The sequence below is a fragment of the Salvia splendens genome, chromosome 19 (assembly GCF_004379255.2).
Source record: "Salvia splendens isolate huo1 chromosome 19, SspV2, whole genome shotgun sequence".
In the NCBI taxonomy this organism is placed as follows: domain Eukaryota; kingdom Viridiplantae; phylum Streptophyta; class Magnoliopsida; order Lamiales; family Lamiaceae; genus Salvia; species Salvia splendens.
In genome coordinates, this window is record NC_056050.1 from 27970120 (window position 1) to 27990734 (window position 20615).

The 20615-nt window shown below is 35.1% G+C and overlaps 1 protein-coding gene across 2 annotated transcripts; it reads left to right on the plus strand.

The window, feature by feature from the left end:
* The first annotated feature begins 13000 nt into the window (after positions 1-13000).
* Positions 13001-15946, plus strand: LOC121779501 (mitogen-activated protein kinase kinase 6-like). Of its 2 annotated transcripts, none has more exons than XR_006045830.1 (8): positions 13001-13162; positions 13251-13335; positions 13867-14001; positions 14482-14706; positions 14781-14963; positions 15057-15294; positions 15610-15655; positions 15726-15819. XR_006045830.1 is itself a non-coding variant. In XM_042176838.1 (8 exons), exons 1-8 carry the CDS (start codon positions 13089-13091, stop codon positions 15816-15818), a joined length of 1065 nt encoding a protein of 354 aa, XP_042032772.1. In that variant the 5' UTR covers positions 13001-13088; the 3' UTR covers positions 15819-15946. The 2 variants fall into 2 exon arrangements, 1 of the variants encoding a protein (XP_042032772.1); XM_042176838.1 differs by having other exon boundaries at positions 15071-15294; positions 15726-15946.
* The last annotated feature ends 4669 nt before the right edge of the window (positions 15947-20615 follow it).

Sequence of the window (20615 nt, forward strand, 5' to 3'; positions counted from 1 at the left end):
AAACATTGGTTGTATTTTAGTACTAACAAGGATAAGAGGCATCCTAATTAAGGTCTTCTCCAAGGAAGAAGTAGTCAGTCCAAGGAATAAAAGTTGGGGTCAATTGCATTTAAATTGCTGTACATATGCAATGCAGATGCATAACAGAGTAAAGAAACAAAAAAAGTGTCTTATAGAGTACTTATAATCTTAATCTCATTGGCAGGGTGTAATGTATACCATATTGCAAGATAGCTTTTCTTATTAATGGTATAAACCTTCCATTTAGTAATCTGTGTAAGAGTAGCAGGCTCGCAAAAACATCCATTGCATCCTCAACAGTACCGCCTTCTTGTAGTATCTGTAGAGGCAGAGCTCGACGGATAACCTATAAAACAATAAACAAGTTAAAAGAAAAAAAAAGTTAATTCCTAAGACGAATATCCACATATAGGCTATGAAGAAATGGGCATTTCCGCTATCTCCGAAATATATATAAACTTCTATTTAGAAACCTTTTCCATGTTGCAGCTTAGTGTTAAGATTGGTATGCTGAAAAGTATATTTCGAGCATGTTGTACTGATAGAATTGCTTTTATATAATAAACTCTACAATCCACTTTTAACCAAAGGCGAGAAGAAGTAATTTTAGTGCGTTGATATTTGTTTATGCATTTATAAGATGTTTCTCGAACATTTAAATGAATAAGAAGTAAACAAGTCTAATTTTTCAGCATAGTAGACTAAAATGAATCATATACTTGGTGAGTCCAGTTATTCGAAAAATATTATTCGGAAACCCAGTCGATTGAAATTTATTCCAGAATAATAAATAAAGATTTTGAACTAAACAACTCTTGAAAAAAGATATTAATTAATTAAAATAAAATAGCAAACTTAAATTAATTGATGGATATTTATATCTTAAACATGAGAAATAATAAATTAAAGAGGTAAAATCTGGATTACTTGTAATTTGGGATTGGATGGGTAGTCAATATAATTTAACTCTAGTGGCTGATAACAATATTTTGTTGAGCTTGCATTAAATTGGAGCTCAATTTAATTAGTAAAAGACCAACAGATTTGGCCCAAGTCCAACCTCCATGAATTCATAATCTGGCCTATTATAACTCTATATAGATTGGTGACCTAATTAAGTTACAATTTATGTTGCCTACTTTCACCGATAGTGAAATTTTTTAGTTCTTCACAGAACTGGAAATCTGTCTTCTTTCTAATTAAGACCCAAAGGTCATTATATGAGTTCGAGATACAAATAAGAAGGTTCATGGTCGAGTATGAAGAACATCACGTGGAAAAGGTGCAAGCCATCGACGATTCTTTGAAAAATCTGTTTGGTAATTCAAAACCATAGGAATTCATGATATATGATTTTGATTTTCCTTGTTAGTTAATTATATTGTTTCCAGCATGCAATGGATTATTTATCATGTGATTAATTGTTCTCATAATCAGTTGAATAGATCTATCTATATGATTTATTTGTTTACGCATCACCAAACCCAAGCACGAAGAATGCCTTAACAATTACCAGAAATTCTCATATACTATAATTTTGCATAAGATTATGGTGAAGATAGGTAAAGAAAGTGCATAGCATTAATGAGATTAAGTAAAATACACCTCCGTCGAATGCTCTATCTTTTACAGGGGAGTTGTATTATCTAGACTGAAATATGTGGAAGAATAACTATAACATTTCTTTATTGTGGAGTAAGGTAGGTTAGCTCAAGTTGTACTGACATGCTACAGAATCAAATCTGTCGACATATAATGGGGAAGAAGGATCCAAATTGTTCAATGAAAATTCCACTCTAAAGTTTAAACCCCTAATACTATCACTTCGATACACCCTCTCCTTCTGTCCGCCATACTTATATCCCCTAATAGTATCACTTTAGCACAGAGTATCACTTCAATACAACCTCTCCTTCTGTCTTCCATACTTCTATCCCCTAATAGTTTAACAGAGTATCATTTCAATACAACCTCTCCTTTTGTCCGTCATAATTCTATTCCCCTATAATAGTATCACTTCAATACAACCACTCCTATTCATCATACTTCTATCCGTCTAGTATTAGGGGTGGAGAAATATACTGAAATACCACATTTACAGTACTGAAAATACTAGTTTTTTGGTATACCACATTTTTGGTACGGTAACAGTATCAATTTTTCTATACCGTGACTCAACTTTATTTTATCTAATTAATACCCGCAAGTGTACGGGGTTATTATAGCATTTAGCAAGCAAGAGTATATCGTATCCCACAGAGACAATTAAGTGTAAACCTAAGTACCACGGACAAATTTCAACTACTATCCAGACAATCAGGAAATTTTGGGTTTTGAAACTAACAACTACTAAAAGCATATAAATTCAGAGATTAAAGTAAAACACTTAAACAAGAAAGCAATTAAGCAAGTTGTATAAGATGATGGAGAAATATGCAGAATTCAAGGATCCGATGCACAACTCATAGTCTAACCCAATTGAAATAGATTTACCATTTAAAGTCTCCAGAATTGTTGAATCAATCACTATTGCAGATTAAACCCCCTCCCGAGGTGAGAAATCCGTAGATTAGGTGTAATAATTGAAGTCCCCTTCTAATTCTTAGACCTAACTCCTAACAGATTGATTAGATTAATGATCACACTCAAAATCTCAACTCTCCCGAGTTCTATTGAATTAAGGTGTGAATTATTCCTCTTTCAAGATTAAATATTTCATCTCCCGATTACTCTAAGAAACCCTAACACTCCCAATTGGTGATCAAGCAATTGATAGGAAAAAGCACAAGAATAATTCAAACAATTGCAAGAGCAAGATAAACCGAAGTCAATTGGATTAAAACTATGAATCAATGCATCTTCACCAAGAATTCTACATGAAATGTGCTTAGCTACTCATGTTCATGGTAGAAAACAAACCAAAACTAAGAAAAACAATGGAATTCATGATACGAATTAAAATTGGCGGAGGAATTGAAGCTTGAATCTTCATCCAAGAGTTCTTCGGAGAGAGAGAGAATGTGTGTTTGGCGGTAAGTGTAGAATAGATTGAACCCTAGGCTTTTTCTCCTTTTAATCCCCATAAAAAATCGCGTTTTTGGTATAAAAATACACCAAAACAACGTACCAGACCGGGTGGAATTATAAAGGGTAAAAATCACCCGGCCGGGTGATGATTTTCGACCAGTTTCTGACCTTCCAGCGCTCAATTTGCGACACCCGGCCGGGTGGAATTATAGGGTAACAATTCACCCGGCCGCGTTAGATTTTCTGGACAGCGCAGTGTTTGTAAAACGGTCATAACTTCTTCTACAGAGCTTCGATTGAGGTGTTTAAGATACTCACGCAAAGCTCTTTCGAAGACGAAGATAATGATATGCATTGGGGGTTGATTGGAATTCAAAATCTCCAGTAAAATTGTCTCAAACCAAGGCTGCTGCACATCCACCTATTTTGCACCTTTTTATACACATTCTTAACAAAATGGTCAACATACCAACATAATAGAGAAGTAGATATAATAATAGACGATATATGATCAAATTCATACAAAACCACCCCCTAAAACCATGTAAAATCCAAGTATGTCATACCGCAATATACCGTAGTATATGTTGAAATACTATTATATATGACATGTTGAAATATTATATATATTACGTGTATTTAATATATTTACATATAATATAGAATTAAAAAGAAATTTTTTTCAAAAAATCCTATTTTTAAATATTTTGTGTATAAAAAAGTTTTTTTGCATAACGGTATTAGGGTATACCGTACCATACTTTGGTATACCGCAAAAGTGCGGTACACCGCAGTAATAGTAAGGTAACAATGTACTGAAAATTCGATATGGCATAGCCGTATAGGTATGATATTTTGTCATACCGTTTTTTTCGGTAAGGTATGCAGTATGACGTTCTCGGTAAGGTATACCGCACCCCTACCTAGTATGGCATCATCAGATGAAAAAAGCTAGATTATTCCCGAGTGCACAACTGATTAGGTTTTGGTAGACAACGAAGAAAATCCAATTTCATTTTCGAGTCTATCTCTTTTATGGAATGACAGTGGCCAGACAGCACCAACGGAGTTTGCGTTTCTAATGGGAGCGGTGGATGAAGGTTGTGGACGAATCTATAAGAGGGTGATAGCTTGGAAGTTTATACTATCTTATGCCCTCCCTGATATTCATGTTATGCGCGATTCCAAGTATCGAAGATGGATTAAGCTCCAAAAACATTATGAATCTATTGTGAGGACTGCCCATATTATAGTTCATTATTGTCCACTTTATGAAGAGCTACAAGGAGATATCAGGGGAAAACTTATGGAAACATCTCGGTACGACCTTCCGGTAGCCATCCTTTAAGAGCATTCACAAAGGAAGGGACCTCCCTTTCCACATCAGCTTTTTATCAAAGAGCCTATTTTAATTTTAACACTTCTATATTTAATATGTTATCAAATTAAATAAATTTAAATGCAAAAATATTAATATGCAAATATTCTTTGTATTACACTATTGGAAAAAAGAATACTACGAGATGCAAATTTAAATAAAAATGGAGTATTTATAGTGTAGAAATTATGGAATAAAAAATTAAAAAAAAATATTTGTATCATCGGCCCTTATTCCACAATGAAAGGCCTATCATCGGCCATCACTCATCGGCCAAGGCCGATATATCGGCCAAGAGGGAGAGAGAAGCAATGGCCTATCATCGGCCCCTTTCCCTGCAATGGTTGGCCGATGGGGACCGATCGGGAAGGCCTCTCTATCGGCCAACCATTGTGAATGCTCTAATATAGGTTTACATTTATGTTTTGATTTTACTCTAATTCTTAGTTTACTTGCACTCTGGTTCGTATAAGGTAGGTCAACTCAAGTTGAACACACACACACACACAAATTTCAATCTGTCTCTCTCTTACTTTTTTAATGATGGGGATATATTGGTATTTCATTCTACTAACAACACTTCAACTATTTTTTCTTTCTATCTAATTTTATCTTACTTTACAAATTTTGCTTTAAAACCCGTGTCATCCACGTCTAAGCAATTTATCAAATTGAAGTTTACGATTATAATTATATTAAATTTGTAAGTAACTATTGATATACCGGAGTACTTGTGCTATAAACATCAACACCCCTCTCCATCATTGCTCTTGCATAGGAACCAAAGTCATGGTATTCCACATAATTCCTTTCACCAATGCGAATGCTCGATTCCCCGCGTTCAGATCCGTGTCGTCCATAATTGTACTGTGCAATCACATTCGCCCGTTCCTATACACACATAAATACTCAAGTAAAAAGATGACGATCTAGCTTTACATAAGCAATTCAGAACGTAAACTTGCAACAACAAAAGGTAGAACCTCGTGACTCGTTGTATCTGGATCAATGTCATCATGTCATGATCTACATGGTCCAGCAAAATTTGACCATATAGTATATGCTTACTAAATCAACTATTGATTGAATTAATCTTGTAATTAAGGAGTATTGATTGTACCCCAATAGATGATTCTGTCACATTTGAAGGGGGAGGTGAAAATTGATCATCATTAACATCCATCATCATCAATGATCTTGCTAAGGCTTCATCATCATCATAGTCCACAAAAACACTCTCATTGAAGCAATTGCTCGATTCCCCGTTGTCAAACCCGCGTTGTCCAAAATTATAGTATTCGTACGCACTCTCCTGTTCTCATACATACAAATTCATAAGCATTATTATCAACAGAGCAAGCAATCTATCTAAAGAAACAAGAAAACAAAAGCAAATGAGCGAGCATCGCCCTGTTAACTTAAGAAGTTCCAATTTAGTGAAACGTATTGGGTTCCGCCTACCCGATGATGATGTAAACTATATGTGTATATGAGTTTTATTGAAACTGTTGTTTAAGAACCTCTTGAGCATCAAGACCCTTAAGATCAGGCAAAATCCACTTGAGATATTCAGCTTGTTCAGCTGCTGAAGACTCATTCCAATAATTATTTCTCTCCATTTTTAGATTAAATTTTCCTCATGAATTGTACTATAATACAAATGTTGTTCAATGATGTATTATTGATGCAGCGTTAATGCAATATTGTGATTCATATTGCATCCCATGCATAAATGTAAATTCTCTTTAATGCAATTAAAAAGTACTACTAACAATTCACTACAATTAACTAAAATATATTCTTGTTATAGAATCACATGCTATTATTGTATGCATATAAACGACTTATGCTGATTTTCTTTCTACTTCTTTCTACATTATGTGGTTGCTTGTTCCTTTAACAATGAGCCCTTGTGTTGAATATAAGGCGTGACATATTAAAGGACCATAAAGATTTCACCATTTTGATAAACTTTAGTTTTAATTAATGATGAGTTAATGCTTCTATAACACTCTTAGAACGAACTAAACTTCATCTTATTGATTCAATTTCATGCTAAAGTGAAATAGTTTTCACTTTTCAGTAGAAAAACATTAAACATGCTTAACGAATTTTAGCTATGATATTGGTTAAACACTTGATCTATAACTTTTTTTTATCAATCTTAAATGTTACAGAAGCGTAGAAGGTTTAAGATCAAGTTTTAAAGGTCATTAAGCAAATCAACTATCAAATCCTTATCTAAACAACTCAAATTCAATAGTTTTACACTTATGTTTTCTGTCAATTTCTAAATTAAGAGACATTAGGAAAAGAACAGATATTTACTCCTTAAGTCCTGATATATCACTTTCTTTTTTAATTTGTACCACAAAAGATGTCACGTTTTTATTTTTAGACAAAGTAAATCATCAATAATACATCCATTTAGCTTTTATTACGTCTTTACATTATTATTTATATTACCTTTTACCTCACTCACATAAATACATTGAAATATATTTCCTATCTCAAATTAACCCACTGAGCATTAATATCTCTTAAAATCTCGTGTTATCCAATAAATATGACATCTTTTATTGTACGAAAAGTGTATTACCTAATATGCATAAAAAAGTACTACTATTAAAAGATTAATCAAACCATAACAAGAAGAATATCTATAGATTAAACATGAATGATCTGATTAGTTCGTCTAAACTATGTATTAGGAGCAACCAATAAAACTATAGCCACTCATGGTAAATTCAATCACACCAAAAGTAGTAAAGAAAATCGAAGTGATCCTTGGACAAATTCCTTGTTGATCTTCTCAAAGTTTTCTTCGGTTTCCACTTCAACTTCCCTTTTATTTTCGTGCTTGGAGAATTAGCAAAAACCGCTACCCATAAACTATATCACTCGGTCAAGTAAAAATTGAATCATTAAACCAATGTAAATTCTACATTAGTTTTATAACTATATATATCTCAATGTATGTTAATGTAATATATAAAAGATTTCCCATTATTATTATTATTATTATTATTATTTAATAGGCATATGATTATATATTTGAAGGTCGTGCAACGATGGACTCGAACCCGACCCTTTGGCCTCATGCATAACTACTCTACTGCTAGGCCAACTCACACATGTAAAAGAGTTTCCCTTATTTCACTATTTGCAGCCTTTAATTTACTACTGCTTCACCTCCCTTTGACACAACGGGCAATGCTGCAATATATAATAAAAATAGATTAATTCATTCATTATTTATAGTATAGAGTTTGGAGTACTATTTTATTAGTATTATTTTTACATAAGAATATAGTATAACACTAACCTTCTTGATTTCCAGCCACTTGATGATACACTCGGAATGGAAAAAATGTTTACAAGGCAAAGTGATGACTTTATCTCCCTTCTTAAATTCAGCATAACATATTACACACCTTCAAAACAACAAAGGGTACATGTAAGAAGATTCCCAATCCCTATTTTGAGCCAATAAAAATAAGTTAAATATATAAATATATTATACTAGCGTATAGTATATAGTAGGTAGTAGTATTCAAATATACAATTTGAAACTCATCTTTTCCAAGTTCTTAAAGAAAAGAAAACATAGTGAAGACTACGGAAAATGCATTCACATGTAAGCTTAAAACAAACAAAGCTAATATATGTAAATACTAATATTTTAAAAAGTAAGCTAATAATCAAATTAATATGAACTGAGAAATAGTTTTTGAGTTGAGGAAATCATACTGGTTTTTTTCTTTTGACTTCATTTTGTACTTGGAACTTGGTAACTTGGAGAGGGCTTTCTGTGACAATCCTTGGTTTACTTGTCCAACGTCATAAAATTGCTAATTACGACAAATAAATTTAATTAGGGAAAAAATTATTAATACTATCTCCGTACCTAAAACATAGTCATGTTTTTCTATTTTTTGAATGTCTGTGACAATTAGTCTCTATCTATTTGTAAAACATTTTCTGTTCAATTTTCTATTAACAATAATAATAATAATAATAATAATAATAATATTTTTATCTATCTTATATTACCATTTTGCATCTACAACAAGGGTAGTACATGTATCAAAATCCGTTATTCCCCAATTTGCAGAATTTTTTGAAATTACGGTTTTACCCACTATAAAAGTAACTATTTATATATTATACCGCATAATTTGATATTGTGTTATCAAGTGAAGAGGGGGTTGAAGAGTGACGATCATCAACAACCATGGTCATCAAAGCTGTTGCCAAGGCTTCATCATCATAGTATTCCTCATAATCCCTTTCATCAATGTGATTGCTCAATCCTCCGTGTTCAAACCCGTGTCGTCTATAATTGTGGTGTTCCACATAATCCCTTGCAGCAGCGTGATTGCTTGATCCCCCGTATCCATATACGTGTCGTCCAGGATTGTAGTGTTCCACATAATCCATTCCATCAAAGTGAATGGTTGTTCCCCTGTATACATATCTGCGTTGTCCTAGATTGTAGTGTTCCACGGAATTCCTTTCATCAATGTGATTGTTCGGTCCCATGTATTCATATCTGTGTTGTCCTAGATTGTAGTGTTCCCCGAAATTCCTTTCATCAATGTGATTGCTCGATCCCCCGTATTCATATCCGTGTGGTTCAGAATTGTGCTGCGCATGCACATTCTCATGTTCCTATACACATAAATATTGTAAAATAGACTACGATCCAGCATTAAAGAAGCAATTCAGAACGCATCAACAGAGTGTACAATAAAAACAGTATGGAAAACACAAGCAAACAAAATCAACGCAATAACAATAACAAGTTCCCATATATATATATATATATATAGAGATGTATTCATTTCCTTTTTGTATCTTTTATTCTATTGTTCTTTTTTAATCTCAGCCCCACGATTTTATCATCCGACGGTTAGATTGATGACACGTGTCATTTAATAATGCAGATTTTTAGTTGAATAATGCACACCGACTAATAATGGACCATTATAGTGTAATAATGCAGATTTCAGTTGAATAATGCACACCGACTAATGATGCACCATTATAGTGTAATAATGCAGATCATCACAACCATCCAATTCAAGGATCCAAGGGTTGTGATTAAAAAGAAGCTTGCGAAGGACCTTAACACACTCATATATATAATATGTGTGTATACGAGTTCCATCGAACCTGATGTGTTCGATCATGTGGAACCGGATAAGAAAAAATCCACTCGACAAATTGAGCAGCCGATGAACTAATATTCCAGGACTCATTTCCGGCCATTCGAAGATCAGATCCTCATGAATTATATAACAAAATGTTTTCCAATGATGCTATATATATACAAGCATGCATGAGTGTATGTATCATTGCTGCAGTGTGTTGAATGGTTTCAATGCAACATCTAATACATAATTGCAAATATCATAGATGCAAATTCTCTGTTAATGCAATTAATTAGATATATAGTTGACTACAAATTAATTAACTCAATAATGTCGATAAATCTAGTTTCCATACTATTATTACATATATAAAATTAAGATCACGCATGAATAATTAAAATATATTCTCTAAATTCGTCCATTATAATTTATAATAGAACCACATGCATATGAACAATCTTGGAGTTGTATATATTGTCCAGGTTTATTTACACCTAGAATTGATTTCTTGCTTATTATTTTAATCCTTTCGTAGGTAGACAAGTTTTCTGTGATTATTAATTATCTGATTTCTACATTTTATGGTTGCTTTTTTCTTTCTAATTCTTGGTGCTTGTTTTGCTTTTTTACTTTTTATCACGAGTCTTTTATGATTGATTTAATATATATAGAGAAAGACTCCAAGTTTTTGAGTTGAAGATATCATACTGTTCTTGTTCTGTTTTCATGCCCAACAGTATCTCCCAATGATTGAAGTTGCTGATAAGACAAATAATTTAATTAGGGAAAAAAATTACTAATACTACAATTTACCAATTATAAACCCTCCCCATATTTGCATAATTTTTTGAAATCACAATTCTATACATTATCAAAGTAAAATAGTTATTTTTTTAATCCCTGTTTATTTCAGGCTCCAGGCTCTGAGTAGAATCAAATATAAACAAGAAAACGAACCTCATAACTCATTGTATCTGGATCGATTTCATGATCATGTTCCAAACTCTCCCCTACATGGACCTTCAAAATTTTACCATATTATATGCTTACTAAATCAACTATTGATTATATTAATCTTGTAATAAAATATCCCTCCGTTCCACTATAAACGAGACGCTTATTTATTGCGCTCGTTTTGAAAAAAATTATAATATAAATAGTTAAAGTGGAAAGAGAGTAAAACAAAAGAGATAATTGATTATACCCCAATAGTTGGTTCCATCACATTTGATCTTGTGTTTTCATTAACATCCACCATTATCCCTGCTCTTGCCAAGACTTCGTCATTATGGTATTCCACAATCATTTTCACTAATGTGATTACTCGATTCCCTGTATTCATACCTGCGTTGCTCAAAATTGTGGTATTCATATGCTCTCTCCTGTTCTTACACACGCAAATGCTCAAATCGTAAATATGACGATATAGCATTACAGAAGCAATTCAGAATGTAAGTATTAGCAACAAAAAATTACGAAATCGACATGTCAACAAAGCATGAAAAATATAGTAAATGAGTTGCATGGAACCTGTTGTGTTAGAGCCTCTTGAACATAACAATGCTCTATATTAGGAAAACTCTACTAGTTAAATTGAGCTGCTGATGAACCATACCAAATCCCATCTCTCTCCACAAAATTATTTTCATTAATGCGATTGCTTGATTCCCAATATTCATATATGTGTTGATTAAAATTTTGGCACCGACACGCATTTGCATGTTCCTACACACAAATGCTGAAGTAAATTAAGTGACGAAGATCTCGCATTACAGAAGCAATTCAAAATGTAAGCAACAACTAAAATGTAACGAAATCAATATATGCATCAACAAATCATGTAATGTACCTATCTAAAAACAAACATGAAAATAAACGCAAACGAGTTGCACACTATCAATCCTCATCCATAAAAGAGTAATCATACCACGCCATAACTAAATAACAAATTTCAATATAATCATACGTATTGGGAGTTGTCTACCCGATGATGATTGTAAACTATATGCATATATATAAATAGGGTCCTGTTATGTTGAGATCTTTTAGCTTGTTGAGAATTGAGATGCATTTTCAGCCACTAATCCACAACATTTTCGAAATGTCAACTGCAAGTAGATTATGTCAACTCGATGGTATTATCGTCAATAGCCTGCACATCAAATGTCAACAACTTATAGTTGACATTATATGCGTATAGTTGACATGGATTGTATACATAGTTGACATTATATGTGTATAGTTGACATGAATTGTATACATAGTTGACATTATATGTGTATAGTTGACATGAATTGTATATGTAATTGACATTATATGTGTTTAGTTGACAAAAAAATATTTAAAAAAATTTAAAAAAAATTAAAAAAAGTATTTATTGAATAAAATGTACCATGAAATTACCATTCTGCCCTTTCATAATTAATTAATCTAAAAATATTTTCCATGTGACAAATTCTGGACCACTCATTTAATAAAAATGAGTGGCTGATAATGCATCTCAATTCTCAATTAGGCTTAAAAATCTCAATTGATCACAACCCTATATAAATATATGTTTATGTATTTGAGTTTCAACCTCTTGAGGAAAAAACTCACTCGAATAATTGAGCTGAGCCATTCCAGATCTCGGCTCTATCCATTCGAAGATCAAACCCTCATATATTATAATAAAATCGTTTTAGTATAACCCTATATATATACACTATATAAACATGCATGAATCCTATTATTCTGCAGTAGAAAACTGTGATGAATAATGTTAATGCAATATCACTGATAATGCAATTACTACAAATTAACTCAATAATTCCGATGTAGTGTGACTTATCCGAAAAATCTACTTTCACCATACTATTAATAAAATGAAGATTGGGTATGAATGAATGAATGAATAACTAAAAGGGTAATAAAAAAATATTCTCTAATTTCATTAATTATGGAAGCACGCTCCATTATATGCATATGACGATATAAATATTATTCGAGCAATTTATACTATACATACCAAACTAGTTAATTAGCATTTTATTATACAAATCAAAATTGTCTTTCTGTCTTTTCCTTTTTCATTTTATTTTGGATAAAAAATTCAGTTTTTCATTGCCATTTGATATGTTATTCTTTTCCTTTTTTCTTGTTATATTCTTTGATTTCCTATTTATTGTATGTTCTTAATTAGTAATATTTAAAATAAATATTGTTTGTCTTAAAAAAACAATGAGAAAAAATATTAAAAAATGAAGAATTTTTTATCAAAAATTTCAACGACCAGTCTCAAGGGCTCACCTTGGCATGGAAAGCAATATTTATTTTTGAATAATTGCTGAAATAATTGTTGATTAAATTAAACCTTTTATATTTGAATTTTTAAGTTAAATCAAGAAAAAAAGGCAGCTTACCGTTGGAGTTGGACGGTCACTCCTATTTGAATATCTCTTCTTCTATTCTTCTCAGTTCTCACTCTAGCTCAATCCGTAGCCCTAAATTTCTGCTTTTCAATCGGAATCATGAAGCTGAAGAAGCCTCTCAAGGATCTCAAGCTATCTGTCCCAGCTCAGAATTCCCCAATCTCTTCATTTTTGTACGTTTTCATCCATTCTGCATCGTTTCCTCCTCTTTAATCGCTGTTTCGATTTGTCGATCGAGTTAATGTTCGTTTCTCGATGCAGGACGGCCAGTGGGACCTTTCACGATGGCGATCTATTATTGAATCAAAAAGGCCTTCGGTTGATTTCTGATGAGAATGAATCACGGGTAATTATTTTCTTGTATTTAATTTCCTCTCAATTTCGAATCTAAAGGGTTGATTTTTGTGATGTGGGGTTAAGAAAAGAAAATTAAAATGTGGAGTACTACTCTAGTTCGAAACCTATTCGAAAAATTGTTTACTTCTTGACGGAAAAAATCAGCTTCTTTTTAAACAAAGTGATATTCTAGTTTATTGCTGATAATTAGTGGAAATTTGAAATCAAAGCCACTTTTGTATTCCAAGAATAATAGCAAATCACTTCATGTAATGAGGGGATTGGATCGTCTTCATACAGATTTCTTTTGCTGTATTTTCTTCAAAAATAACTTGAAAATATAAACAGGACAGAATCAGGCATGTTCTTTAGATTTGTATAACTTGTATAAGGTTGCAGATGGCACATGAGTATAGCTAATTTGTTGCTGTACTTTCATAAATTGGTAATATAAAGTTCAAGTGTCAAACTTTATATCTTACGAAAGTGGAGCTAACCTGACATTGATTTTTCTTTGTCTATGTTTGGGATAATAATTTAGCCATCAGAGATTAAGGAGCTTGATCTTCAATTCTCACTGGAAGACCTTGAGACCAACAAAGTCATAGGCAAGGGAAGCGGTGGTGTTGTTCAACTTGTTCGTCATAAATGGGTTGGGACCTTCTTTGCATTGAAGGTATGTATGGATCATATACAAACACAGATCTGGATAACTAAGGACTGATGGCTCTAGCTTTCCCCTTTAACTTCTCCCTTTGTGATAAATACAAATCTCTTGAACGCTGCCATGCTTAATCTTTCAATGCTCATAGATAGCAGCTTAGCCATATTACTCCGTTCTGAATATCTAATTGATTATGCAGTTACAATGGAAAATCACTCAATTATGACCAAGTCACTTGTTATTATAAGAATCGCCTATCTTATAGTTATTTGATTAAGTTATATTGGATTGCAGTTGTGAAACTAATCGATAAAAAATTTCTCATCACTGTTGGACAAAAGTGAACTAGTAGTAACTTTTTTCTCTGTTTCCCTCTTCTCTAACTTTGGGCCCTTTCTTCAGTTTGCTTCAACCATTATATAACATAATCGCATAGTTCCTCCTTTTGTTGACTTTGGTCTTTTAGCATTTAAATGAGTAAAGTTTCCACAGGTTATCCAGATGACTATACAGGAGGAAATTCGGAAACAGATAGTTCAGGAGCTTAAAATAAACCAAGCATCTCAATGTCCGTATGTGGTAGTTTGCTATCATTCATTCTATCACAATGGAGCTATATCTATTGTGTTTGAATACATGGATCGTGGATCATTAGTTGATGTAGTCAGGCAAGTCAAGACAATCCTTGAGCCATACCTTGCTGTTCTCTGCAAGCAGGTTGGTGTTTTCTTCTCGTCACTGTACGCTTTTGTGCTTGTTTCAGTTTCAATTGAAGTATATTTCTACTTCAGGTGTTACATGGCTTAGTGTACTTACATCATGAGAGACATGTTATTCATAGAGATATAAAGCCTTCGAATCTGCTTGTAAACCACAAAGGGGAAGTAAAACTTGCAGATTTTGGTGTTAGTGCGATGCTGGCTAGCTCTATGGGCCAACGGGACACATTTGTTGGAACATACAATTACATGGCTGTGAGTATAAAATCTTATTAAGCATCAAATGATACAAATGTATCTACCTTTTTAGTTGAAGAACTTGGTTCTAGAGTCTTTTTTTCTCATCAGAATCTATTTTTTAGCCTGAAAGGATTAGTGGGAGCACCTACGACTATAAAAGTGATATTTGGAGTCTGGGCATGGTTATTCTCGAGTGTGCTATCGGGCGTTTTCCTTATGCCAAATCTGAAGATCATCAAAGTGGCCCTAGCTTTTATGAGCTTCTACAGGCAATTGTAGGAACTCCACCACCTTCAGCTCCAGCAGATCAATTCTCTCCGGAATTCTGCTCTTTTATTTCTGCATGGTAAGTATACACGTTACAGTCCCAGTGTAGTTTCTTCGGTTCTGGTAGGGGAGCTGTTTCTTTTCCCAAAAGTGTATTTAGTTTGAGTTCAGCATAAAGCATGTTATGTTTACTTTGATTGATTTATTTTTAGCTCGTTTGACCATCTTCTTGCTCATTAGAAAACGTCTACCCAATCTTTTCATCCCCTACTAATTTTAGTTCATTATCTTCTTGCTCATTAGAAAACAACTACTAATCTTGGTAGAACAGCTTCCATTTCCCAGTTAATTTTTTCGTTTTCTTAACTCGTTGCATTGGCTTGCAATTCTGCAGCATACAGAAGGATCCTAGAGACAGATCTTCGGCTTTGGAGCTACTGGTAAGTTTGTGTTCAATATCTGCACCATATCTGTATGCATGCCTCATAACTTGGAACCTTGCACGCGCAGAGCCATCCTTTCATCAAGAAGTTCGAAGACAAGGATATTGATCTCGGCATTTTGGTCGGTAGCTTGGATCCACCCGTAAATTTTTCTAGATAATAGCGTCCCTTGGTATACTAACTTCATCAGCTCTGCATTGTTACTTTGTAATGTGCATTTATACTTGCTTTATACATACTTTGTCCCACATTCATGAAATTCTTTGAAGTGATGTTATATATAGTAAAGGAATGTGTAATGTTATCAAATACGCGACTCAATCTTGCTATCACAACAAGATCGATTCCGGAACAAGAAGAACAAACACTCGATATGAAAATGAATAAAGCTAAGAACAACTCTCGGAGAATTAATGGAAATCTTGTATTCAATTTCTTGTGGAAGATTACAAACTGATGGATGAAAAATCTTTTGCTCTCACTCTCTTTGCACAGCTCGGTTATTCACTCTATTTGACTAACACTAATCTAACAACCAAAACAAATCCAACGGCTGTCATTTAAGCTAACTAACTAATCGCATCCGACGGCTCACGTTTGTCTATGCATCAGTTAATAACAACGGCCAACACCGAACTCGACTAAGTTCGGCCAACACCGAACTCGACTAAGTTCGGCTAATACCGAACTCGACTAAGTTCGGCTAATACCGAGCACCAGCAAGCTCGGCTAATCACCGAGCACGATTAAGCTCGGCTAATCACCGAGCACGATTAAGCTCGGCTAACACCGAGCTGCAATCAATCACCTAACAGTATATCAGTCCCTGCCGCGCACGATTAAGCTCGGCTAACACCGAGCTTGACTGATTGTGCAGTTTTGCCCCAATCCTCATAACAAATCTCAACCTTGGGACACAACTGGACAATCCACAGAGCATATCCATCTTCCACAATCACTCCAGCTGAATCAGATTTCAGATCAGCCTTCACTAACTCCACCTCTTCCTTATGCTCTGCAGAGATCAGCATATCATCTACATATAACAGTAGATATGCTACAGCAACTCCACCTCTTCTCTTGATGAACACACAGTGATCATACAAAGATTTTTCAAACCCAATCTTCTGCATGAACACATTGAACCTCAGGTACCACTGCCTTGAGCTTTGTTTGAGACCATAGAGACTTCTTTTTAGCAAACACACTTTCTTTTCATCTCCTGGCTTCACAAAACCAGGTGGTTGCTCCATGTATATTTTTTCTTCAAGTTCACCATGGAGAAAACAGTTTTAACATCAAGTTGTTGCAATTCCCAATCTCTTTGAGCAACTATAGCAAGTAATAGCCTGATGGAGCTGTGTTTGACAACAGGTGAGAAAATTTCATTGTAATCCACACCCTCCCTCTGTGTGAACCCCTTAGCTACCAACCTTGCTTTGAACCTGATATGGTTGTTGTTGAAGGCCTCAACCTTCTTTTTGTAAATCCATTTGCACCCTACTGTTTTCTGATCAGTAGGCCTCAGTACCAAGATCCATGTGTGGTTTTTATACAAGCTATCAATCTCCTCTTGCATAGCTAACAACCACTGATCCTTTTCAGGGCTTCTGATTGCTTCTTTATAAGATGAAGGTTCATGGTAATCCATCTGTTCAGCCACTGCCAGTGCATAGTGCATCATGTCATAATCATTAAATCTAGAAGGGAGCTTAATATTCCTCTTTGCTCTGTTTCTAGCAATCATTCTCTCTGGTGTTCTGATTTCAGCTTGCATTCCAGAAGCTCCACCACCACTGACATCAGATGTAGCATTTAGATCAGTCTGAGTTACATCTGTAGTTACTGTCTGGTTCTCCACCTCAAAATGAACTTTCTGATTATCCTTGTTGAGGAAAGGCATTTCAGATTCTTTGAAGATCACATCTCTGCTAACCACCACCTTTTTGTTTCCTTCCTCACAGCACCACAGCCTGTACCCACTGACTCCCATCTGATACCCAATCATTACACACCTGAGAGCTCTAGGTTCCAATTTACCTTGCTTTATGTAAGCATAAGCTCTACACCCAAATGGCCTCAGTTTTGAATAATCCCCATAAGATCCATACCATTTGCTGTCTGGGGTCTGATTTTCAATGGCAGCTGGAGGACATTTATTGATCAAAACAACAGCAGTAGAGGCTGCTTCACCCCAAAATGGTTTAGACATTCCAGACGCTATTAACATGCACCTCACCCTTTCAAGAATGGTTCTATTGATCCTCTCAGCAACCCCATTTTGTTGTGGGTTGTGAGGGACTGTTCTGTGCCTCTTTATCCCCTTATCTTTACAGAATCCATCAAATTCATGGGACAAGAACTCAAGCCCGTTGTCAGTCCTAAGACACCTCAATGGCTTTCCTTTCTCCAACTCAACACCTACACACCATTCTTGAAACCTCTGGAATGTTTCTGACTTGTCTTTCATTATTACTATCCAAACCTTCCTTGAAAAATCATCAACAAAGGATAAGAAATACCTGCCTCCTCCAAGGCTATTCACTGGTGCAGGTCCCCATATGTCACTGTGAACATATTGGAGAGGCTCTTTCGATGTGTGCTTGCCCACTCCATATGGCAGTTTTTTGCTCTTACCAAGTATGCACTCCTCACAAGATCCAATGTGTCTTTGTACATCAGACTCAGACATCTGAATTATGCCTTGTTTCACCAACTGCATCATCCCAGCAACTCCTACATGCCCGAGCCTTGTATGCCAATTGATGGTTTGTTGAGTTGAATTTGCAGAACCATCAATAGGCTCAGCTTGTAGATAATAGAGTACATTACTTCTGATAGCTCTCATAATCATCTGGCCATCCTTTGTAACAAGCATTTCTCCACCATAAAGGGTCAATCTATAACCTATCTTCTCAAGAAGTCCCAATGAGATCAAATTTCTCTTGATGGATGGGATGTACCTTACATCAGTAAGCTTTCGCAGTGATCCATCTTCCATCCTCAAGCATATGTTCCCAACACCCCTTACATCACACACATGATCATCTCCTAGCAACACCGAGCCTTCAGATTCCTTTAAATCTTGGAACCAGTCAAGGTTGGAGGACATATGGAAACTGCAACCTGAATCCATGATCCACAGCCTTGATAATGGACTATCCTCCACCACATTGAGAGCTCTTGCCTCTTCAATTTCCTCAGTGATAGCTGCTGTACCATCCTCTTTGTGATTTTCAGCTTGTCTTTTCTTCCAAGCAAAGCAATTTTGCTTGATGTGTCCTGGTTTCTTACACCAAAAACAACTTCTTGACTCCTTCTGATCACCTTCCTTCGCACCCCGTGGTCTCCATTTATCAGATGAGGGTTTCTTGAATTTGAATTGTTTCTTTGATGCAGTCTTCACATTAAGGCTTTCAGCAGCTTGATCGATTTGCTTGCTGACAGATTTCTGCATTCCCTTCAGCTTTAATGCAGAATATACCTCCTCTAAAGTCACCTTCGAATCCCTTCCAAGAAGTATTGAGTCTTTGAATTGCTCAAAACTCTGAGGCAGAGCATTCAATAACATCAAAGCTTTATCCTCATCTTTCATGGCATCATCCACACTCTCAAGATCATCTATGCACTTGCGAAAATCTTCTAATTGATCTGCTAAGTTCTTGGAGTCAGAAAACTTGAAATTGAATAACCTTTGTTTGAGATGCAATCTATTTGAGATCGACTTCTCCATATAGATTTTCTCTAACTTCTCCCAAACTCCTGCGGCATCATCTTCCTTTTGAACCTCCCTCAAGACTCTATCGCTGAGGCACAAGACAATCGAGCTATACGCCTTGTATTCCAGTTCTTGAGATTTCGCCGCATCCATTCCTTGAATCTCCTCCTCATCCGCCTTGGATTTGACATAATCCCAGACTCCTTGCTGCATAAGAACAGCTTTCATTTTCAATCTCCACAGGCCGAAATCATTTTCGCCGGTGAACCGCTCAACGTCGAACTTCGTGGTAGACATTGTTGAATGCGTCGTCCTTCTTCGTTTTCCCACAGACGGCGCCAATTTGTAGTGTTATCAAATACGCGACTCAATCTTGCTATCACAACAAGATCGATTCCGGAACAAGAAGAACAAACACTCGATATGAAAATGAATAAAGCTAAGAACAACTCTCGGAGAATTAATGGAAATCTTGTATTCAATTTCTTGTGGAAGATTACAAACTGATGGATGAAAAATCTTTTGCTCTCACTCTCTTTGCACAGCTCGGTTATTCACTCTATTTGACTAACACTAATCTAACAACCAAAACAAATCCAACGGCTGTCATTTAAGCTAACTAACTAATCGCATCCGACGGCTCACGTTTGTCTATGCATCAGTTAATAACAACGGCCAACACCGAACTCGACTAAGTTCGGCCAACACCGAACTCGACTAAGTTCGGCCAACACCGAACTCGACTAAGTTCGGCCAATACCGAGCACCAGCAAGCTCGGCTAATCACCGAGCACGATTAAGCTCGGCTAATCACCGAGCACGATTAAGCTCGGCTAATCACCGAGCACGATTAAGCTCGGCTAATCACCGAGCACGATTAAGCTCGGCTAATCACCGAGCACGATTAAGCTCGGCTAACACCGAGCTGCAATCAATCACCTAACAGTATATCAGTCCCTGCCGCGCACGATTAAGCTCGGCTAACACCGAGCTTGACTGATTGTGCAGTTTTGCCCCAATCCTCATAACAGAATGGATCTGTTATTTTGAAGCCAAGAATTATAACCTATAAGCCATAGCTTGTGTAACCTATATTAAGCTTATTTTCGACATCTTACGAGCTCCAACAATAATTTATAAGTTGTTAAAGTGTTCGGATAATTGTCTATAAATTACAAGTGTCGAAATTAATGAAATTATAAATTTGATTAACCAGTGTACTAATTTATCTAAATTCCA